Genomic DNA, 25,503 nt, shown 5'->3' on the forward strand with positions numbered 1-25,503 from the left:
AGCAAGTAAACTGATACAGAGTTGGAAAATTGCATTGTCATTCACTAAAACTATTCAAATATCTAATTTACGATGCAAAATATATTTGATTATTTTAATGTATAAAAACTAGCCTTGTGTGTAATTTTATATGTGGAAATTATCCCCTAAAAGAAGGAAAGACTAATTACCCAATACTGACTCAAAGAGCGTTATGCCTAAGGCAGGTAGATGTTATACCTAGGTACCTCGTACACAATCGTCTGCATAGCCAAAGGTGGCTGTCCTAACTTTGATTGGATTTACGTCGCGTGCGCCCAGAAGGGCATGTGCGACGGTACAGTCCTAATATTCTGAAGTATATTTCTTTCAACAAAAAAGTGTATGTCATTACTATGAGATGGTTAACTCTGGCTGTATGGAGCTCGAAAGGGCCATCCCATTCTCAGCAACCCACTAAACTAGCACGTAACAATATCGCACGTTAGACAGAATCATACTGAAATATACAGCGGCCATATTTCAACTCGACTCGCAAAAGGAAACTGAGGAAAAATTATCTCGGCTGTCTGAATATGGACAGTTTACCACCACAGGGGTTTGTTATTTCAGTCATGTATAACAATATCATCTTAACAAAAAAGCCTTATACCTCCAAGACAAGAACAAGAAGAAGAAGCAAAACTAAGGGTATTGCTCAATTCATGGCGGGTGTGTAGAGTAGGATTGGAGAGGGGGATGGGGGGGGGGGGGGGGGGCGATAAACCTGTAGCATGGAATCCACTCTATATACAAGCGTGGTTTAAATGTTATCTTACAGAAAAGTTTATCCAACCCCTGCATATTTGCGCGGTAAATGTGTGATGCAATTCCGACTCAAAATAAACTTTGTTTACATATTCTTTAGTCAGTTGTTCCAAGTCAAATACTGCAAATATCTGGTTACACATATGTTACAGTAAATATGGAAATTTCTGCATCCAGTAAACCTTCTTTCACATAAATATTGCAACAATGTAATGTTTATGTGTGAAAGTGACATGTTAGGTTATGTAAACATGAACCGTCTACTGTGCACTAACAGGGTACTGAATCAAACAATGCGACATCAAACGCACGGGACATTCTGTGTTGAAAAATGTAGAGTAGGATTGTCTGTGTAAAATGTTCTGCTTAGGAAGGATGTTTGTTCTTTGACTTATAGATTCTAAGAAAAGTATAACCTGCTTTTAAACGTTACTACTTGTTTAACTTTCGTTGGGACTATCTTTTACGAACATCAAATGAAAGATGCAACATCTGTCAGAATGAACGAAATTATTCGTTCTTCTTTCTATCTAAATAATATCCACTGAAATAAAAACTATGTGATAAAAAAATCTCAAATGGGTAATGATTTAATATTAAATGTATGAGACTCGTTGAATTATGTCCAGAATTTGCTAGCCAAGGCTCGCAAAAGTTGGACATTATTCAGCTCGTTTCATATATTCAATATTAAATCATTACCCATTTGATATCCATTATTTACGATACGGATATATGAAAGTAAAAACCAGTGGTCATGTAATACATTTGAAACTTAAAGTCTTGAATGTATCCTTCATATAAATTGATTGTTAACAAATAATTGTTTCGAAAAAGTGGCAAAATTAGACTTAATTATTAACAAAAAATTAAAATATTTACGCTTCCTTCATGTTATCTTTTTTATGTCGCATCAAAACTTCGGACAGTTTGTGCATAAAACCAAATTGCCAAGGACATAGTCCCCATAGCGTGACTAGATCCCTTAAACAAAGAATCTGAAAAAGTTTAACAAGTTTTGTAAAACAGCATAATACCGCAACTGAAATGTTGTCGCAACATATTCAGGAGAGATTAGCAAATAAGCTAAAATGTACAATTACCAAATCAAAATTGGCGGTATGAAAACAATAATACGGTCTACAAACTTCGGCCATGCGTGTGCAACGCCATGGCAATTCGGCAGTCGTGATTAAATTAGGTACAGCTCTTCAGACAGTCTGTCTCACTACAATAAAGCCACTTGTAGTGCTCAGATGTATGGAGGGTGATTACCCCTATAATTCTTTGTATGTCTTTTCTATTAGTATATGCTGTATATTTTATTCTGCATTATTGTTACGACGATGTGGCCTTTAATTAAGTAACAAACGAGAATGAAAACAGACATGTTTTGTAAAATTCAAAATACTATTTATTTCTCTAAAACAGAAAGTGAAAATAGAAAACAACTTATAGTTAAGTATGTGAAATCCTAAATAGTCTTAAAAGTTCTATCACAAGCCCAAAGATTTCTAGTAATCTAAATGAGTTCCAGTGGTATTCCGAATGAAGTTCATTATTGTACTAATGTACCAATAGTATTAATGAATCGCAATGATATTCTTCAAAAATGTATGTAAATGAAGTCACAGTAATTCGAAAACAGCTGTTAAATCAGGATAGTTTAAGCATTTTATAATTCCAATGAATAATTAAATTAAAATATATGAATCCTCTCAGGTAAACACAAATAATTGTATTCCAAGAGTGATGTTACTGCTAGGAATAAATAATTTTCAGTAAAACATCCTTCATATAAAAAAAATAAGAAACAGAATGAGGCTCGCATAGGCACTCCAAAATCACTCTAACTGTAAACAAGGACAAGTAGTTTAGCAGCTAGCTAATCGGAAATCAGTTCAGCTGGATTTCCCATGTAGGAATCCCATGACCTGTACTGAACTCATCAACATGTTTACTTCAATAAAAGTATATCGCACTATCTTTGAAAACAATGAATACGTTAACAAGAATGATCTCATCTCACAGTACAAACACATACAAATAAATAATATTGGTATTCAATATGTTATTTAGTAAATGACCATTTCAATATAGAATCATGAAACTGAACACAAATAATATAGATATACATAACAGTTATACTATTTCGAATTTTCTATGTGACTGTGATATACATTGTAGATTTCGTTTTTACATCTGTCAGTATTTCTTTCTAAATTTGATATGCGTGAGGTTGGCAAACATCAATTTCATTTTTTTCAAACACCATGCGCATATTTTCAATATTGCACATTTCAACATTCTACATTTTCTAATTCCGTTTCTAAGTTTCCTCGTTGCATTTGGACAGTTATTTTGGTTACATATTAATCACCATACCGGTTTCTTCTGGTTACATATTAATCACCATACCGGTTTCTTTTGGTTACATATTAATCACCAAACCGGTTTCTTTTGGTTACATATTAATCACCTAACGGTTTCTTTTGGTTACATATTAATCACCATATCGGTTTCTTTTGGTTACATATTAATCACCATAACGGTTTCTTTTGGTTACATATTAATCACCATACCGGTTTCTTTTGGTTACATATTAATCACCATACCGGTTTCTTTTGGTTACATATTAATCACCATACCGGTTTCTTTTGGTTACATATTAATCACCATACCGGTTTCTTTTGGTTACATATCAATCACCATAACGGTTTCTTTTGGTTACATATTAATCACCATACCGGTTTCTTTTGATTACATATTAATCACCATACCGGTTTCTTTTGGTTACATATTAATCACCATACCGGTTTCTTTTGGTTACATATTAATCACCATAACGGTTTCTTTTGGTTACACATTAATCACCATAACGGTTCCTTTTGGTTACATATTAATCACCATAACGGTTTCTTTTGGTTACATATTAATCACCATAACGGTTTCTTTTGGTTACATATTAATCACCATACCGGTTTCTTTTGGTTGCATATTAATCACCATACCGGTTTCTTTTTTACACATTAATCACCATAACGGTTTCTTTTGGTTACATATTAATTACCATAAAGGTTTCTTTTGGTTACATATTAATCACCATACCCGTTTCTTTTGGTTACATATTAATCACCATAACGGCAACAATACCTAAGATTGCAGAACGTACAATCGTAGCATTGTGAAAGCAGAGTGAAAGTTACGAGCAAAGATTTTAGACTAATGTAAGTTGGAATAATCGTAATCAACGCTATCTGTTGTCAAAATGGGGCATAACCGTAATTACCCATTGTGATAAAAACAGATGGAGCTATCAGATTAATCACTAACGATGTATCATGGTAGAGTGTATTATAGGTTCTATGCATGCAAGAAAACAGCCACGGATATCATATTTCACCCACGAGCTCTGATTAACTTACCGTATCTTGCAAGCGAGCGAGCGAGCGAGAGAGAGAGAGAGAGAGAGAGAGAGAGAGAGCAATAAACTCAATAAGTTATTGCCCAACTATAATGGTAAAATTTCATAATTCCTTTTACAAAAATATTTATTTATTTATTTATTTATTTATTTATTTATTTATCTCAGCCAACTGTAACCAAAATCAGATAATCATTTGAAAGAGATAATGACGTAAATATTCTTGTATATGCTTCTATAACGCATTTCAAAGTTATGACATTTAGTAATCCCCCTCCCCATCTGACCATTCGTTCTGCCTGTAAATATAGCATAAGGAAATCGAGAGTCAAGCTTGGAACGAAGTGTTTGGAAGTTACTTACCGTGTCTCTTTTAAAGTATGATAGTCAGGGTCCTTGTTAGAACCGGTCATTGTGATAATCTGAGGAAATTGTAGCCGTTCTGTTTTGTTATTAAAATGATGATGATGATGATGACGATGATCTACAATTATAGGATATTGGTGAATTTAAAACCTTGTTTTACTGGGCTGTGAAATATATTTGTTTGTTTGTTAAAATGCATATCTATATAGTTTTGAATCAGACTGAGAAACTTGAAGCCACTTATTAGAGAACAGATCTCTTACAAATCATCCACATGCATGAAGATGTAAAGTTTAAAAGCATTGATGCAAGCAGGCGAGCTCACATCTGTATTTAAGCAAAATTCAGTTGTTGTCAATTATTCATTCCGGTTTTATGATAGGTCTGTTAAATCATTCACAGACGTGCACAAATATAACTTGAGAGGAATTATATATTTAGACCATTCATTGGAATTACTAAGTGCTCATTGACTGGATTAACACATTATTGAGAACTCATTGGAAGACATTTTGGACTGCATCATTGTGGTAAATCAGGACATTCAAGACTATTGGAACATCATGTTAATCAAGATTATTCGTTCGTTAAGACATTCAAGACTACTGGAATTCATTCGGAACATTATATACTTTTGGACTTGTGATACAAAATTTACGATTATTTGGGATTTAATTCACAATTCTGTAATAACACTAAGATAAATAAATTATTTGTTAATTTGACTAAACTTCTGGTTTCGCATTCCTTGCTTAACATAATTCAAGACTAACAAAGTGTGTAACGAGTGTACACGTAAAAACCCGGAAATTCGTGGGAAAAGAAAACGTAGTCCTGTGATTGTGCATATAGTGAAAGAACGCACGGTACCTGCATATTGTTTGTCAGCATGCCTGTGACAATGAAGCTGAGGAAGCAAAAAGAGCAGTATTACAAAAACGTATGGAATTTATCGACACCAAAACCCAGGAGAATGAAGAGTGTCTTGATCCTGAGCACATGCCACCACCCAAGGAAACAAACAAAAACGTGCTACAGAATTAAAGATAACTGGAGCTTAAAAATGGATTTTAATTGAAACGGAGCTTCATAAACTGGAATTAGTAATAGAAAAATTAATAATGCAATATGGACTAGAAATGAAGCATTTGAAAATTGAGCCAGAAAGAGAAGAAAAAATAAACATGAAGAAAACACCTTCACCTTCATTGCAATTTAATGCAAAGCTTTACTCATGTTACGATGAATAAGATACACTGACCTGCCCTAACAGAGTTTGAAGCAGTATCGAAGCAAGCTAAGTGGTCTGATGATTTGAAGTTATCACAGCTGAAGACTCCTTTGAAAGGTCAAGCACGACAAGATGCAACTCAATCTTGTGGTGATTATACTGAGCTCAGAGAGGGTTGATTGGTCGCTTTGGAAAACTGCCAAATGAGCATTTCGCTACGTTGGTGAGCGTGAAGAAGAAAAGTAATGGGACATATCAAGGTCTGATGATTAGGATTAATCCAAACATAAAACGTTTATTGGATTATCCTGAGCCAGTTATTTGTCTCCGTGAGGAATTGTTCCTGAAAGCCTTGCCACAAGATCAGGCACAGTGGATTAGGAGAAATAAAGGTTCTGGTTCAGTTGTCGAGGCTGCTGAAGATTGTATTCATACTAATACACAAGAAATCATTTTGTATATTGACCTTTAACTAAATGTATCTCAGTTCTGCACATATGTATTTCAACTCAGGTAATGTTTATCCACTAATTAAATGAAAATTAATTATTTTAAATATTCTCCACTCTCGTTAAAGACAGTTTATGACCACATCTAACCCAAGTAACGTAGGTACTTGCTTATAAGACGAGTCCAACTGCAAACTGCGCATAATGCACTGGCAGATCTGGTTCGTTGAAGTTTGTAAGAATTAGTCAGTAAAACAAAGAACATAGAGCCTGATCTGCAGATTCATTATGCTAAGGCAGATTAGGACCATTGCTGTTTGCAGTTTGATTCGACCTATAAGCGAGCATAGACGGAAGATATAATCAACGAGTTCTTGACTCGCACTCTGGCATCCATACACAAATAAATAGAAAAATAAATGAAATAAAAAGGAACAAAGATATTTTTGCTGATACTCGGGCTTAACAGCTAAGAAACACATTTCATATTTAATGTCAGGTATATGTTGATATTTGCTACTCAGGTTAATCCGTTTGTTACTTGGTACCCAGGTTAATCCGTTTGCTATTTGGTACGCAGGTTAGTCCGTTTGTTACCTGGTACCCAGGTTAATCCGTTTGTTACTTGGCATAAGCATTCATCCAACTTTCATGATGCGGACAAATGTTGCTTTTCTACTGCATCCATCATAGATTTGAATTTTGATTGAGAATTTGCCAGAAGATCCGACGGTTTTCCGTATTCTGCAATCTAAGAAGACGGCTTTTATTAATTTTTAAGTGCACGACATCTTCACTCTGTTAATTGCACGATATCTTCAATGTGTTAACTGCACTATACTATATATTCAAAAGGTTAAATATTGATAAATATTTTTCTTATTCTGAGATACTATAAATCAAAGATTGTCTGAGTTACAGGTGAACCAGGTCCGTCAAACTTTAAAGGTAGATGATGTCGTTACTTGATGTAAGTAACTTAATACGGCAGTGACCCATATAGATTTAAGAAACAAACAATAAATAAAAAAAATAAAATCAACAAGTGTTTACAATTGAAGCTACAAATTAAAAACCACTCTTCCCCTTAATCCAACATCAACAACAAGTTCCAGAAATGAAAAGCTCATAAATGGATATGATACTGTCAAGAAAACGGATTTAAATGAATGAAGAAAATTATCTTGACTAAAATAGGGATGAACACCAAATGTTTATACAAACCCTGCCATCTTCCATAACTAAAATCCTGTTACAACTTAGGACAGTGTTAAGACGATGAGCTATGATGAGCATGGTACAGTTGGCAAAAGCCTCTTTAATGGTGGCCTGTACCAGAGCATCTGTCTCTGTATCTATGGCAGCTGTTGCTTCATCCAGCATCAGAATCTGAGGAACAAAGAATGAATGGATGAATGCATAATAATATGAATTAAAAAATACAGTAATCATCAAGGATATTGGATACGGTCAGATTTAAAGTTAAACACAAAACTTATCTAGACAGGTAAAATGTAAAATGAGTAATAAAAACATCGGATGGAAAGAATATAACTGACCGGTAATACGTTTGCGTACTACATTAGAAAAACTTACTTACCTTACTATCCCTTAATAATGCCCTGGCCATACAGATAAGCTGCCTTTCTCCAACGGAGAAATTTTCCCCATTCTCTACAACTGGGGCGTCCAATTGCTGTTCTAGAGCTGCGATCTGTGTGTAACAAAGAGCACATTAAGGTACTAAATTTAATGTAAACTTACTTTCAAGTACAACTAGCATTTAAGATTGTTATTCCCTTTTTGCTTCTTCTGTTTTTTCTTTATTCAAAATTATGGCGAAACGTGAGTGTTTACTAATTTAAACATGCCTACAAGGTTACATATTTCTTAGATATCTTCCCGCCTCATTGTCCTATGTCGGCTTTTATCTTTGAGTTATTATTATTTTTAGGAGCAATTTACTGTAGATCTTTTTAAACTATCTTGTATCAAGGTTTATTTACTCAAGTCTCATCTCATACGAGGGCAACGTCTTTATGCGTACTTTGAGGGTATTAAGAATAAATGCCTCTGTAAAACTAAACATTCTATCATGATCCTTAATCCCATTTCTATTGGTAAGAAGCATATGGCTTACCGTTCCTTTGACATGACATCTTTCTAATGCCTTCCATAGTTCTTCGTCCGAGTGGTCACCAAATGGATCGAGGTTATATCTAAATGAAAGATTAACTTCACTGTATTTTTAAGTTGAAGAGTCCTGTAACCAGTCTGGGCAATATCTCGCATTTTGAGTTAGAAGAGAATTCAGAACAAAATCGAATATTGCTGATTTTAACAAAAATAATGCATCATTCTGCAGCAACTATTGGTAAGTTAGAAAAATATAACAGGGTAAAAATACCCCAAAAGACCAGGATAGAAATGATTGCATTATCATTTTATGCTTCAGAGGTCTATTTCAAATATGTAAAGAATTCCTTCATTTTTCTAGATTTGATTATTTCTAATTCATGATGATTTGCAACTTGTTCACGCTTACACGATTATGAATTTTAATGTTAAGGTTTCCGACTGGAATAGTGTGGAATCAATGTTGTTTGGTTTTAAGTAAGTACTGGAACATAGGAAATTTTGAAGACATTGCTGTCTTTAATATCGGTTGAATATTGCTGTCCCCGAAGAAAAATTTCCTTTATCAGTTTCACAATACAAATCTTCGATACATGCAAAGCAGGTGTGTTATGTCCGCATTTTAAGGGTGTAATAACCAAGAGCACCATACACAAAATATTTTTTTTCTGTAACAGGCGATTACCTTATTGTTCCTACGAACAATACTGGATCCTGGGGGATAATTGATAACTTTGTTCTCAAGTCCTCAAGACCTATTTTGCATATGTCAGTACTATCAATAAAGATAGTTCCTCGGACTGGCTCAACTAATCTGAACAGTGCAACACCAAGTGAGGATTTCCCCGATCCAGTGCGTCCAACAATGCCGATCTTTTCCTTTGCTTTCACGCTAAATGTGATTCCTTTCAAAGCTAATGGGAGATTATCACGATATCGCATTTGATAGTCAATAAATTTAATTTCTCCTTCTTGTGGCCATTCGATTGGAGGCCGGTTGTTCTCTATGATGGCTGGTGCCTCGGACTCCACATCCTAAAATGTTACAATATTATTTTATACAGTTTTCTTTGATGAGAGAAAATGCGAGAGATACTGCTTAATATATTACAAATTTCTGGGTTGTAAATAAACAAAACCTCTACCCAGAAGATTAATGTTAAGTAATTGTATCTTCCTATATGTTGCTCTTTGTGTACTATAATCATTTTCTCAATTAGTAGTTATTTCTTATCTTTAGGTACATACTGCATTAAAACATTGCTTTCCTCTTCCTGTCCAACATTGTCTCTACTCTACATTTGTAACCGTATGAGGGTGGTAGTGCATAAGATATATATACATACATACATGAATTTCCTCATAATTCTGGAAAATAATAACGTTTACGATCGTTATTTCTAGTCTAGCATAACGTACATTAATGCCAGTTACGTACTGTATGCAGTTTCTAACTTGCCTTATTAGATCATAGATATAAACCGAACATACAAATATGATAGCAAATTATCAAATATGGATTAAAATTAGGCCACATCTATATTATCAGAATCACATTTCAATAACTGAGGAACACAAATTCACAATTAAAATTTAAATGGCTGTAAATGGTCTGAAATAAATTAATTTTACCAAAATACATACCGATGCACATAATAATATAAACGAATCACACCAACCTGCCCGTTGGATTCTAGTAAGTATCTATAAAGGGTCAGTGCTTTAGCTATAAAGGGATTTCATAACAAATACTCTTCATTCATGTCAGGTAATTATCTTTCGAAAGGGTCAGGACTATACCTGTAAAGGGATTTCATAACAAATACTCTTCATTCATGTCAGGTAATTATCTTTCGAAAGGGTTAGGACTTTACCTGTAAAGGGATTTCATAACAAATACTCTTCATTCATTTCAGGTAATAATCTTTCGAAAGGGCCAGGACTTTACCTGTAAAGGGATTTCATAAGAAATACTCATCATTCATGTCAGGTAATTATCTTTCGAAAGGGTCAGGACTTTACCTGTAAAGGGCTTTCATAACATATACACTTTTCATTCACTTCAGGTACGTATTGCTAATAAATATAAAGATGTGAGCAACGCGTGCATGTGGTTTACCTCCTGAATTACCATATGTATAGAAGGAGCCACACCAGAGTTTGGTATATGGTATGTGGTATACTTTCATAAAGAGACAGTTTATGCAGAACAATTAATATGTTGTTGTTGTTGTTGCTGTTGTTGTTGTTGTAGGGTTTAACGCCATTTTTCAGCACACGATAGGCTATACATGGCGGCCAGTATTAATGGTGGAGGAAGAACCCGGGAAAACCCAGGAAAGAACCACCGACCCACGAGAAGCTACTGGCAAGCTTTCTCATATAGCCACATTAGCCGAATCCGAGACTCGAACCCACGCAGAGAGAGGTGAGATGGCAGTGATCCGTAACGAAGCGCGCTTTAGACCACTCGGCCACTCGGGGCCCCAATTAATATGTCAGACACACACACACACACAATATATATATATATATATATATATATATATATATATATATATATATATATATATATATATATATATATATATATATATATATATATATATATATCTCTGTGTGTGTGTGTGTGTGTGATGATGACTATAACAGGTAGTGTATTCAGGAGACCAGACAACAAAAACATACAAAAATAATTTAAGTGAAACTAAATAGTGGTACTCTACCTTGGAATAAACAAGCAGTCTCTGAACCGATGTGAATTTTGCTTCAGTTTCAATTAAATGTTTTAGAGTAAACTGAAAGAGGGACGTGATCTGAAAAAGAAATGCAGACATAACTAAATTTAAAGTTTAAAAATAATCAAAATAATCAAACATTGTTAGTTCGATATGGTATAAATATTTGAAGATGGATATTGATTCCATGCGGAATTACTTCTATTGAGAAACTTACTTTGGGAAAATAGATTATGTTATTTTGAATATTTACGAGTCGTTGAAAGCTTCATTATAAATCATCATTACCATCATTATCACCATAAAGCATCATTATTATGATTAACCATGCTTGTCATCCTTAGCCATTACTTGCCATCATGGTCTTCATTGCCATCATGATCATCATTGTCATCATAAACCATCATTGCTATCATTGTGATCATAAACCATCATGGCGATCATAAACCATCATGGCGATCATAAACCATCATTGCTATCATTGTGATCATAAACCATCATGGCGATCATAAACCATCATGGCGATCATAAACCATCATTGATATCATTGTCATCATAAACCATTATGGTGATCATAAAGCATGATTGCCGTCAATGCCATCATTGTCACCATAAATCATCACTGTCATAATTAACCGTTATTATCATCATTAGATATTATGGTCATCATTTAGATCATAAACCATCAGTGTCATCATTAGCCATCAGTTGCCATCATGGTCATCGTTTGCATCATTACCATCATTAAACATCTTTTAAGCTCTTTCGTTGGCGACAAATCACTCTTTACCAGCCTGATTTTTTTTATTTACCTTAAATGCTCGGATACCACATTATTTCTTTTTGACCTTTCCAAAGTCCCAGTATAAGAAAACATTTGATCAAAAAGAAATAACGCAACAATTATATGTAAGTGATATTATAAGTTCTTGAAACATATTAGAGGTTGATATAACATTTATATTTAGATACAGCACAAATGGCAGGATGAATTCAGCACAGCCCTTAAATTCAAACAACTGGAATCAACACAAAGAAGGAAAAAAATTGCCACTCAACCATTTGCTGGTACGGTACACTACCATATCAATAAGGAACGTTTCTTACTTCAAATTTAATAACATTGATAGAAAAATACACAGCCCACTGTCACATCAAAGTATGTTTCTTTCTTTGATTCAAATATAATATGATTTCTCAGGTACGAAAAGCACCATCCATTACCATATGAAACAATAGGTTCTTTATTCCATTCAAAGAAACAAAAAGCTGACGTCGCCAGAATAGTTTGTTAGAAACTTGTTCTCGAATTTATTTGTATTTAAAGCCCTTTGCTTTATGACAAGATACAGCTATATGTACCATCTGAACACCCTTTGAGATAATTAGGAAGACAAAGTGACACTCACCTGAATCGAAAACGCCATTGCCAGACCTGCCATGGATGGTGTAAGAGTTTGGTATGTAAAAAGGACTAACAATCCTATGATTCCAACGGCAGCAGAGCTAACTAGATCTAATCTCACAGCAAGCCAGCGATTGGAACAACACAAAAGATAGAATGCGGATGTATTTGTGTCCAAATATTCGTGAAACCTAAAGAAGAAAAGAAAATGCGTAACGGGTTAAGACGTGGAAAATGAAATGGAAAATATGCCTGTGAAATAAACTGAGAGACTCATAATTATTGATGGAAGATTAGCTGCTCAGGATCTAATTGTGTTCGATGGAAATAATCACTAAAACGTCAATGGAATTAACTGAAATAAAACTCGAATGTTTTCTTAAATAAAAATTAATAAATTTCTGTAAGACTACTTCACCATAGTTCTGCCCTACAACTTACTTATTTTGGAAGTGTTCCCCACGTTTATAAGCATCAATGGTAAAAAATCCTTGCACCGTAGCTGTGGCAAGACTAAGAACTGGTGACCGCGTGATGGAATCCTGTCTCTTCAAATCTCTCATACCCACTGCAAACACATTCCGTATGACCACAAAACAAATGGACAGTGGAACGAGAGCTATCAGAAACCAAGGAGTTACGTAGCATATCATCACGGTGGCGAAGATAATAAGCAGGGAATTCTGAAGCATGATCTCTGCGGTATTGGGAAGGCGTACATCAACTACATAATGCATGAGAGAAAATACATTGTAAGTAGATATACAAAAAATAATAATCTGCTGTCTGTAATTTATGCACATGAAGATTTAATGTAATAATCTTGAAAATAATTAGGACTTTATCACTTAGGTAATGTAACTTTAGATGGTATGGGAAGAAACGGAATGGTTTGGAACGGGGTATGTTTATGTTATCTTGCTATCTCAGTTGAAACAAATGGATGTTATATTTAATTAAGATAATTGATGTCTCAATTATATCGGTACATCTCGCATCAAATGACAACGAAAGAATTAGATGTTTTAGCACAATGAAATGGAGAGACTGACAATACTTTGAAAGAAGGAAAGAAATAAAAAAATTAATTTCTAAGCATTGAATCGACCAAGTTTCGCTACTTTGAAATACTGCAATTGAAATATCAAGGCAGCAATATGCAGCATTGTAACTCGAATTTAATCCTTAGTGACATGATACTTATATAGGAAAATTTTGTATTCATTAACAAAGTACCGTCGTCTAAATCCGAAGAGAATCGGTTTACAATCCTTCCAACTGGCGTGGTATCGAAGAATTTCATTGGACAGGACAAAATCTTTCGGAAGACATCATTGTGAATGCTGCTGGAGGCACTGAATGTGGCCTGTGATTATAAGTTGACACAACTAGCTTTACATTGGATTTAGATGTTGTATTACAGTTTTATTGGCAACCTATATATTGTTGCTACACAACGATCATAAACTAAGTAACAGTGAGGAGGGAAAACCAACACGTTTTGTAAAATTAAATTAAAATGTATATTTCCCTGGAACACTAAGTGAAAATTAAAAACAACATACAGTATTGCGAATTAGATCCCAAAGAGTCCTTACAGTTTTATTACAAGTCCAAATGTATAAAATTCTCACTGAATTCAAGTAGTGTTCCAATCAAATTCCAGTACTGAATGTCTTGACGAGACATTTATTCTCGAATGTGCTAATGTGCCAATGACCTGGAGTTTGATGATGCGCTAACAGTCATTTGATGTATCACAATAATATAATCCAATGTGTCCTTGTCTGAATTAACTATAAATACAAATTAAGGTTCCAGTCCAAGAATATAATTGAGCACTTTGTACCTCCAGTGGATAATATTTTCATAAATAATTCTACCCAAATGAAAGAGAAAGCAGCAATAAGACTAATTCTGCTTTGGTTAAGGCACGTATGAGTAATTTTTAAAGTAAACAAAATTATATACGCCACAAGTTGACCTAGGATTAAATAACCATTTATGGAAATACTCTGTCAACTTAATGGAATTTCCATTCTAAATATTTCTAAGGTCATCATGAAAACTATAATTATGATCTGAATATTTAATCCACTATTACAGAGAAATAGTTACCAATGCATTATGTTGGCTACAAAATAAACTAAATAAATGTTACTGGTCAGGATCATCGTGCACTTGATGTTAGGCAATCACAAAAACAAAATACAGATATGCATAGCATGCAGTCATTAAGAAAAGCCAACCCACATTAGAAATTAGATATGTTTAACAATATACAATGGGCTAATAAGCATAATTGTACCTTGTTATAATATAAATAATATATCCCTTAATATACCAACATGTATGTATGTATGTATGTATGTATGTAATTGTGTGTGTGCGTGTCTTTATTGAAATACTTTCTACCAGGATTGCGGTTGCGATCTTTAATACATGCCATAAAAACGTGTGCAAAATCTGTTCCCATGTGTATCATTTGAATGAATGAATCTTTTGCGTAATTCCTTTCATGGATTTAAGAAATAACGACTTGAAAAGAGGTATCTATTCCAAGAGATACAGATATGTTTCGTAAGAATCAAGAACGACATAAACACTTAAAGCACGTACTTATCGTTTTTTTGGATACGTACATGTTTTCAAGCCATTATTACGGTTCTGAAACAATAGATATTCAGCATTATCTTGTACACACCGACTACACTCTGTATCGATGGAATCAGATATATACTTCTATTACCCCAGGTGTGATAAAGGGAGACGAAATGTGTTCATATTACAACAGATAATCTGAAGTTATTACAAAATATTGCATGCTCGTCCTTTCTCAATTTAATAACATTAAATAGCAACGCAAAATATTTTGCATGTTACGTTTTTGTCATATTAATTCACGAACGGAATGAACAGATTGTTTATGTGCCGATTAAAATAAATGTTTGTAACATTTGTAGGAAAACAAAAGAAATTAATTACCAAAACCGTAAGATTTGATAATTATGTTAATTGTTGCATGCGCAGGATGAAATAAAGGATTTTAGTGTACAAAGATGAAACAATTGTCTTGTAAAATTGATTCGTATACTTCATTCGATTCAAAATAAAAAAAATCAAAATCGCTTGGCGTTTAGCATTAAGAGGTTAGTGTTAGGACTGGTCGGCCTGGTGTCAGGATAATGTGACTGGGTGGGACATCATGCTACATTCTACGGCATGATGCCCCAGTGCTAGACGTCACTATAAACTGCCACACTGCAGACATCCTAGCGATATGACTAAAAAATTGTTAAAGCTACGTTAAAAATCCGAAATCACACACACTCAAAATCAAATGTATGAAGAAACGAACTGAATAATGAGGGCATGTAGCTGTATATTCATAATTATAGCACATCATAATTAACATAGGTGGTGATGTATCACAACCTAATTAATATATAATTATACTGACATACTAAAACCTACTTGTCAAATTTGATTTTTTTTATTTCACTGCTTAAAAACTACTACCTTGTCAACAGATTTATATATTTATTAAATACAGAAATGCATCATGTATAATTGTCTAATTATTGGGTGCCTATGTCAGTAGCGTGCTATGTTTTCTCTTCTGTTTTAATATTTTTTGGAACGGTTTGTAGCTGCATTATTATCTGAGTTATAAGCTAAATAGAAGGTAAGTTATCTTCCTTTTCAAACATACCTTCATGTACACGTATGCTCGTACTGCTGTGATACACAACATAATGAATGCGCCCAGACCGTAGATAAGGGCATAAAAGTGCATGTTTGGATGACTTGCTATACTTGTTCTTACAACAGTTGTGTTTGATATATCACTTGTAGATTCATTCATTTTCTGAAATAAAAAATGCATTTAAATTCCATTGTTTCATACTTAAGTCATATTTATTGGAGTTGTGCGCCTTCTGTACAACCCAACATTGGAAGTGATCAGTTTATAGCCAAACAGTTTACATTTCCACTTATTCCACGCACGTATCTAAAGTTCGCCAATTGCTAACATTTATTTTAATCTGAATTATATTTAGTTGAATTAAACGTAAAAAAATAACTGCCTAAATGTGATGGTTAAGTACAATAATGTGCAACTATACAAAGAAAATAAAGCTCTACGTTAGATGAACTAGAAAAAATTCAATAGCCAATGTTTGGAGTGCACGGAGTTCAAGAAACATGGCTTTATAACATTAATTGCGATATAATCTTGAGATTTTTATCAAGCACTAACCACGACACCATGGTCAAACCAGTAGGATAGCCACCATTTCGTTACAGTTTGCGATCCTATAGAGATGGCAAATGCGAAAAGAACGAAAAAGCAAACAAGGATTCCTCCGGTTGCTTTTATATATTCCCTGTAGACACTGAACTCCACACTCCCTCGATGCCTTTCCTCTTGAACAGTCAGCTTTGCACCTGTACACAAGCAAACGAGAAACCTTTATATTCTTCATTATTTTCAAATGAGCAAGAGAGACAACGGATATCTATTTGCAGTTTCTATCAAAAATGAATAAGAATCTTGCACAAGGGATAACAATTGAAAACTGAATAAAATCTGCGAGAACCTATTTATTTGAATTTAAGTTTGATAATATCTATACAAAATTACGCTTATATCAGCGAGAAATGTCTGAAAGAGCATCCTCAGTGAAATAATAAAATGGACTTTCAGCTCATATGTTCTTCAATTAACTATGAACAATATAGGTGACCTGCAAGTTAAGTGATCGATACGCCATTTTTATGCATTTCATATGGTTTGCATCAGGTAGAAAATGCATATCAGAAAGGTTAGTCGAGTAGCTCTATTTTTCATTCCAATTATATTGTTTGCATATCAGAAAAGTCAATCGATTAGCTATATTTCTCGATTCCATTATATTGTCGTCTACATTCAACAAAATGTAAGGTGTAGCAACTATTTTCCTCTACCTTTTATAGATTCTTTTTCATCATCTTCATCCCTAATTTGGCTTTGGGATGAGATTTCAGAGGCGTCACTTATTTGCCTCATCATGGCCATTTTTTCTGTGATTGGTGGTGACCCAGAAGTTTCGACCGTCCCGGCTGCCCCACGAGAATAAAGTCGATCCCTCGCGGATGCAACAGATTGAGATCTTTCTCTGTCTGGAACTGAAAAAAGCATTTCAAATCCGAAACTAGGTGTGCTCATGTTAGAAGCTTTCCAATCTCGATAGAGTTGAAAAATGTACAACTAAAAATCTACATGTGTGCGTGATATAAACAAATCAAACATTATGTATTCCTCTCGTATCCAATAATGTCTCATCTATGTACCAGAATTGACAAACGTGAGACATTGATATTCTGACAGAATGGTTTAACATTTTTAATCTAATGTGTCTACAACGTTAATTCAACCCGATTACTTTCCCTTCGCTATCATTTGCTTCTTAATGGTCTCTCATAAAAAGTTAGACTGTTGTATGGACAGGTACATTTAAATACGGCAAACGTGTTTTTAAAGTAAACAAATACAGAGTCTCTAATTCATTACGTTTGTCTGTAACGTGTACCTATATTCCGATACTACTGGCAAAAATACATCATTTTATCATGATGACATTGGCTTATTAGACAAATGATGCCCACGTCAAAAACTAAACTATATACATCAACTGCAAAGCTAACAACAAAAGAGTACATTAATATACACTGCTTATGACAAAATGCTGACTTTCAAGAGCAAATACTGATTATTAAAACTTTAATGCATATTTAACCGTTTAAAACGTAGAAAACTATCAGTAAATTACGACAGTAACTTAATTATTTAATGTCTAAGATGCACGCGTAATACTACTGCACCTTCTTAATGGGTAACCTGATCCATTTGAGTGCCCATTCAGAAGATGCAAGAATGCAACACACACTCACCTTGTTTTATCAGTCATTATCGATACCATTCATTGATGATCTGAAATCAAGTTCTCTCTGACAATTATAAGTGTAGCAAGTTCAGGCGGAAATGTTGATGATGAAGCAGAAAACTGATGTTTATTAGCTTTTTCATGCTGCTTTATGTCATGGGCCCCTCGATGCTCATTAGCGAAATCACAGTTAAATAATTTGCAAAAGACAAGTTTTTCTGATTTTCTAGACGGCGTCACAAATCTAAACAAGACGGCACAAAAAACCTTCCAGTTCTGTTTTTTTTTCTTTGCTGGATAAAATTCTGAATATTCTGTTTTCCTTTTCTACATGACTAAATGCTGAATATTAATAAGACGAGATACAGTGATAGCGGAAAATGCTTTGCGCAATCCAATATGGTGGTTAAAGATTGCATGGTAGACTCGATTTCGAATGAACCAATCATATCTTAGAACTCTGCATCCCTATAGACATGTAATACCTTTACTCTCAGAATGGAACCGAATGCCCGTTCTAAACAGAAAATTGCAAGGAAATTTTATAAAAAAATGTAACCAGAAAACAACGTGCACCCGTATTCAGGTCCAAAATTCAAGGAAATTTAAAAAAAAAGAAATGGAACGAGAAAACAACGTACACCCGTATTCATGTCCGAAATTCCGGACAAAGACGGAAAACAACGGGACAATTGGCAGGTATGCTGTAGCTTGACGGTGATAGTTCTACTATACGATTTTCACACTGGTCTTCTGTTTCAGAAGCCGTGGCCCTTAATCAAAACCTATGAAATGAGATGACCCATAGCACATGCACACTATCTGCTGGGCTCATCATTCGATGTAGTATGCTGTTTGAAGGCTCCAAAGCACTAAGAGAGTTGTGCAAAAATTGTTTATCTTTTGTCGAAGCGAAACTTCAGAGGCAAACTATGCACATACAGAAGAAGAGTTTTGTACGGGTTGAGAAAATTGGTTTATGTGACGTTCTAATTGAGTTCATAAATGTGATGAGCGTTTAACCGAATGTACCTGCATCAAATTCGGGCGGGAGTTCCTCCGAATCCTCCTGTTGGGTGTAGAACGTTTGGATAAGTCCGGCATATTCTCCACCTGATGCCATCAAATCCTCGTGGGTACCACTCTCAGAGATCTTACCATTTTGCATGAACATAATGTTGTCACACTTGTTCAAATACTGGAGATAAATATGATAATACAAAATCGAATTCAAATAAAGGGATGCGACCAGATGCATGCAACAATGATAATTAAATGAATTTAGTAGCGGGACCGTTATTACGATCGAAGAATATCACGTGACGAATAGTATGTACGCTATTAATAATGAACGAATATGAAGACAAAAATCTAAAGATGGAACATAATATGAAGACCTAGAACCTAGAGTAAGTTTTTGTCCTCATAATATGAAATAACACCTTACAAGTCTTTAATTCGATAGCAGAGCTACATAGCAGATTGTTTTAAAATCTGGGAATGTTCTGCAGCTTACTCATTAACATTTCTATGCTGAACATGGAGAATCGAACACAAATAGCTCAAGTAAAATCTGCTCAAACGGTATATATGTTTTCGTCTTAAGATCTGCAACTATGACCTTTCAAAACAGGAAGCATTGAAACTGCGTTACTAAGATAGAGAAACAAATACATCTTGATCAGAAGAATCGCAGACGAAATTTGTAGTTGAAAGTTTAAATTAAAACGAACCTGCAGTTGATGGGTGACCAGGAGAACCGTCTTTCCTTTAAGGACTTTTTTGATGCATTCCGCAAATATGTGAGATCCTATGTGTGTGTCCACTGCGGACAAAGGATCGTCGAGGAGATAGATGTCTCTGTCACTATATACAGCCCGAGCTAAACTAACTCTCTGCTTTTGTCCTCCACTAAGATTTATTCCACGCTCACCTATCTGAGAGAAAAAATATATATATTTACTCGGCTAGAATGCCAGTCTCTCCAGCAGTCGTTTGTGAAAAACTATGGACGAAGTTTAAAAACATAAGGTATATTTCAAACAAAAATGAAGCTCAGAATCTAACCAAATAAGATCAGAAACGAATATAATTGTAAACAATGATGTCAGAAGGCTGTCCGCCAAAATTAGTTACAACTTGTCTAGTGCTTTGTGAGACAAGTTGAAACTGGTAATTGTTCAGCATGAAACATGATGGACAAGGATGCAGGGCTTTATTATAAGATCACTTGGGCTTGGGGCCAGACAAGCTAACAAAACAAGAGTAAGCAACGGTCCAGTATACTCCCGCCATATCAAGTACTTTTGCTGAATCCACTTTTTCTTTCAGTCTCATCAAATGTAGCCTTTGACCTACAGCTGGCCCGGCCCTAGAGCAAGGCGAACGAGGCAACCGCCTGGGGCCCCGCGCTTTCAGGAAATCAACTCCGCAATGCAATTTTTTGCTTGGGAACCCGCTCGTCGATTTTGCTGCTCGGGCCCTGCATGCTGCCTAGGGCTGAGCTTGACCTACAGTCTAAAACATCGACAGATGCACGTCTTGTCTAAATTGCAAACCATCCATAATGGTTAATTAGGGATTGTGGACTAAAGCTATAGGCATATGACTTGAGTTATCCTGTGTAGAACGCCGTCCTTCATGGAGTCACTTAGGCCTAGACCTTTGGCCGTTTTAATTAAAACATTAATAGATGTCTTCCTGTCTAAAATTAAAGCCATCCACAAATTTAAGTCTTGAGTACTGTACTTAACTTAAATAAATTCGTGAAATCGTGTCTTGCTTTTCAGTTATGTGCCCTCGATCTTTACGATTTTTACCCTGAAACGAATATGCGCTTCGCTTGTCACAGGTGCAAGTCGACTTCAATATTTTATAAGATAATCTAATAAGAAGAACTCATAATTTCTTGCGTAAATGATTTTTCTTCTTATAGTCACTTGGACCTTTAATACAAGATCTATATTTGTGTTTCATATCTCAAATGCAAGCAATTTACAAGTTTGCTCAGGGCATCTAATATAAAAGTCAAGTTACTGTGCGGAAAATGGTTTTTTATTTTTTTTATTTTCAGAGGCAGTAACCTTGACATTTGACGTTTTGAGCCCAATATCGATAGCTTTCACCCTTGCCCCAAATGCAATCTTCTTTGGGAAATATACATTGTAGAAAACTTGACTTATTTTTTGTAAGCAAAATAGGGAACAGAAAGACGAACGAATGGAAATCAAAATAATATATGCTCTGTCGTATAAATAGGTATTGATGAGCCTTGTCCACAAGGGTAGGTAAAATAAGGTCAATGAAAAGCAGGAAAATTGTTGAAAACAAAATGGCCTCTGAAATGACTGGACTTGCTACTTTGGTGGTTAAATAAAGATCATTCTGAGTAATGAAAATAATGCACAGCATTATCCTCGTTCTGATCGATGAATACCTCCCAATTGCTTCATCCGTAGCAAAGGATACACTTCATTAGTCCGATAAATCACCCCCCCCCTCAATCTATGTTGATACTGATGGACGATATGTGGGTCAGATTTCATTGTTCATTAACATGTGCAATTTTGCTGCATGCAAATCTTTCCCGTACAAACCTGCGTACAGTTTAGATATATACCCGCACTTAGTAAGAGACATATATAGCGCGAAATTCAAAATGGCCACAGGACAGAGGGTTGTGCTATTCTACGTGGATCTGCAAGTCATCAAACACGGGATTTGCTCCTTAAATATAATGTACATGTCACCAAAAGAACCCTTTATCCAAAGGTAGGTAAACAGCCGCAAGAAATACCGGTAAGTGTATAAAATGTACACCGATGTGTGCAATCAAAATTTACTGCGGACTTTTGCAGATTTTAATGAATAGGCGGTATCAGCCACTAAAAGGCCAATCAATATCATCACGGGCGTGGGGCCGATTTATTGGCCTAGCACTTCATGTACTCTTATCAAAGATTTCAGATTTCAAACAGTGATATAACTTTAACTTTACGCTTCCTTTCACATTTTTTTTTAGAAATGTAATACATGTAAATCATATGCTTTTGTTGGTTGAACTGTATGAAACATTAGAATGTTAGAAATGTAGTGTTTGGAAACATTAGAATATTTGAAATGTAGTGTTTGGAAACATTAGAATATTATAAATGTAGTGTTTGGATAGTTTTTGTTCATTTTGAGCATAACTGTATAGATGAAATATTGTCATTTCGTTTCCAATTATTAAAAATAGTATTCATTCTGGGGAAATGGGGTTAAGAGTCAAGTATTAGCGTAAGCGTGCCTCTATTAAATCGCCATCCACGAATGATCTGAAGTCCTCCATGAGACAGCAAGCTTCAGCGATAGCATCGTACCTATGGTGCATAAAAATGTTTACAAGTCACTCAATATACGAGGGGAAAATAATAATATTGAACATAAATATTGACTGACATGTCATTTTGATTGCACGATAGTGAATATTGTTTTGCAACATATTTAGTCCACTGAGAAAAATATCTAAATGTGTGCCTGTTTAATTTTATTTTTTGATACAATATATTCCTTGAAAAATACGAATTCGTGTGTGCGAAGGTTTGCACAGGAATTGAAAGTATATCCCAGTTCTTTGGCACACGTTTGCACAAAGCAAATCTACAGACAATACTGTTTTATGACTAGTTACTACTTAACTAAATCAATATGCCAAGTTATTATGAAACAAATACGTTGAAATACTCAAAACCGCTAATCAAGCAGCATGTATCATTCGTATCTTTGAATACGGATGATATCACAAAGATACATACCTCATACAATATGAAAGTATCCTTATCATGCAAACGTCTACATTCATCTTAACGGTATGATTCTGTATGGTACGCATACATTTGTCAAATCAGGGTAAGCATTCAAAGTAAACAGGAAACTTAACGAAATTTAACTCGTTTGTTTTACAGTCCATACTTTAAAAGATATAGGTAAGGGACATTACCTGTATCAAGGCCAAAAAAAATGAGATTAACCTTTCTTGATCATATTCCTCTCCAAACAGAATGTTTTCCCTGATACTGGCATTCATAATCCATGCCTGCTGAGCCACGTAAGCGACACTCCCATCCATGGCTACTTTTCCAGATCGATGGATCATCTGTGAAGATTTTGAGATGCAGTTTTGTATCAAGAAAGTTCAGTTAAGAATACACCATAAAACAGAAATAATGAGAAAAAATTGGGAAAACATAGAAAACTTAGACACACGCTATAAAATACAGACTAGAGCTCGTTGATTGGTGTTCACAAAAATTTGCCTTAATAATTTAAACCTTTAAAGCATTGCAAATAAGTGTTAATAAGATTAGATATGTAAAACACTTTTAAACTTGTATGCTAGGCTATAATAATGAAATCGACAGGAATACAATCTTGAAGGAAATCAAATGGGAAACTTAATGATGGATAACCATACAAAATGATCCCATTTCTTTCAAACCTGGATTTAGCTTTCAGATTGAAGGAAAATTAATTATACTGACACGGTAACATACTATAATTGTCATGTTTTTTACGTACTTACGTACTTTAAAATTAACATTATCACTGGCATTTATGCGGGATACAAATTGGGTTCCACTGTCTTCAGGGATACTTTAAAATAGAGACACTTACTCGTCCCAGTAAAGCACACAATAGTGAAGTCTTTCCAGAGCCTACAGCACCGCATACTCCAACCAATTTTCCCTGCAACGTAAACCAATTTAGGCATTACCCTCTTTCATTGTAACCGTTGTGTGTTTGATCTGACGTTCTATGCGCACTTTCAATCCGTATATTCGCTTAGCAAATCCGGACTGGAACTATTTAGGTGTTATTATTGACGCCCTCGTTTCGATGTTCTTCGAAGCCTCGAATTGAACCTTATATATACATGCAAATTTCCTGAAAATTCTACTCACTTGGTACATATGCGTATCTTATGAAAGCACAAAAATGTGTACGTGTTTGGTCTTCATCAGATTTAAGATCTGGTTTGGTAAGGAAGAAGAATTAGTCTGGACCGCATCATATCCCTAAGCCACATTTAACTAATTATTTCCGCTAACTTAGAACAAAACACTTGTGTAGTTTAGACAATATATCTTACATTCTACTCAGCTGCTGGTCCGTGTTGTAACATACTGGTTGCGAGATAGAGTCAATCCAGTACTTTAAAAGCGGAATATCGCCACGTTTTATATTGTGCAGACACGTGGCAAAAATCCCAAACAATCTTAAATCCTTCGTCCATCCTCGATTATTAACGTTGCAGTGCAGTAGGTCAAAGTGTAGGTAGTACCACTATTGTAATTCAGAGAAGTTATAACTATTTTACAATTAGAAAATACAGTGATATAAAATCATTTTAACTACAGGAAGAGGAAGGTATATAGTTGTTAAACGAGTACGATATAGTAATATTCTTAAACAACAAGCATGGTCTGAACAACAGTAGTATTTTCCCTGTCGACTCACCCATGCAGGACATACGTGCTTACCTTTTCAACAGTAATAGTAATATTTTCGATGGAGGATGCTGTTGGGTGATCAGTCATTGCTGATCCATTTACATTATCGTGACCAATCAAACCCTCCATCTCATTTATCGTGCCTTTCTCTTTGGGGTTGGGGTCATGTTTTACCATCTCACTCTTGTCTAGAAACGAAATACAGGATTCAAATTAAATTCAGTCATCTTTTATGATAATATCAAATGTTAGGTGATTAATTTTTATCATGTGAAGGGTTTCCTAGACATGGGCGCATGTTTATTGTAAAAAAATATGTATTTTTGGCAATTAGAAAGGAAGACATTTTTGACCTTTTCACTAATGGATTTCTCTACAATACAATCGGAGATATACACAAAGCTGCAACATACAATAATGTTCGTTGGATATTAGATTGGTACCGAGTCTTAAACAGCCGTGCTAAGTTCCCTGTTGTTAGCTTAACAGTTTAAGACATTCTGTCTCAATGACATAGATACATCTTTATTATAATGCTAATAAAAAATAT

At 34.8% G+C, this 25,503-nt stretch overlaps 1 protein-coding gene across 2 annotated transcripts in view; it reads right to left on the reverse strand.

Annotated features, from left to right (window-relative positions):
- Positions 1–2,177: 2,177 nt before the first annotated feature.
- LOC149799793 (ATP-binding cassette sub-family C member 5-like) overlaps positions 2,178–25,503 on the reverse strand; it is a 52,762-nt gene continuing 29,436 nt past the window's right edge. For both annotated transcript variants that reach the window (XM_089959183.1, XM_089959184.1), the window contains 18 exons: positions 24,984–25,141; positions 24,118–24,189; positions 23,475–23,599; positions 22,751–22,823; positions 20,196–20,399; positions 19,495–19,660; positions 17,504–17,704; positions 16,797–16,984; positions 16,248–16,403; positions 13,772–13,901; positions 12,977–13,259; positions 12,540–12,726; positions 11,119–11,208; positions 9,078–9,427; positions 8,397–8,475; positions 7,857–7,970; positions 7,481–7,645; positions 2,178–7,007 (listed from right to left, as the gene is read on the reverse strand). In XM_089959183.1, coding sequence (XP_089815309.1) covers positions 6,906–7,007; positions 7,481–7,645; positions 7,857–7,970; positions 8,397–8,475; positions 9,078–9,427; positions 11,119–11,208; positions 12,540–12,726; positions 12,977–13,259; positions 13,772–13,901; positions 16,248–16,403; positions 16,797–16,984; positions 17,504–17,704; positions 19,495–19,660; positions 20,196–20,399; positions 22,751–22,823; positions 23,475–23,599; positions 24,118–24,189; positions 24,984–25,141 — 2,843 coding nt within the window. In that variant the 3' untranslated portion in view covers positions 2,178–6,905. The remainder of the gene's footprint in view (positions 7,008–7,480; positions 7,646–7,856; positions 7,971–8,396; positions 8,476–9,077; positions 9,428–11,118; positions 11,209–12,539; positions 12,727–12,976; positions 13,260–13,771; positions 13,902–16,247; positions 16,404–16,796; positions 16,985–17,503; positions 17,705–19,494; positions 19,661–20,195; positions 20,400–22,750; positions 22,824–23,474; positions 23,600–24,117; positions 24,190–24,983; positions 25,142–25,503) is intronic.

This window comes from Sinohyriopsis cumingii, chromosome 5 (assembly GCF_028554795.1).
Source record: "Sinohyriopsis cumingii isolate HCF-2022 chromosome 5, ASM2855479v2, whole genome shotgun sequence".
NCBI classification, from domain to species: domain Eukaryota; kingdom Metazoa; phylum Mollusca; class Bivalvia; order Unionida; family Unionidae; genus Sinohyriopsis; species Sinohyriopsis cumingii.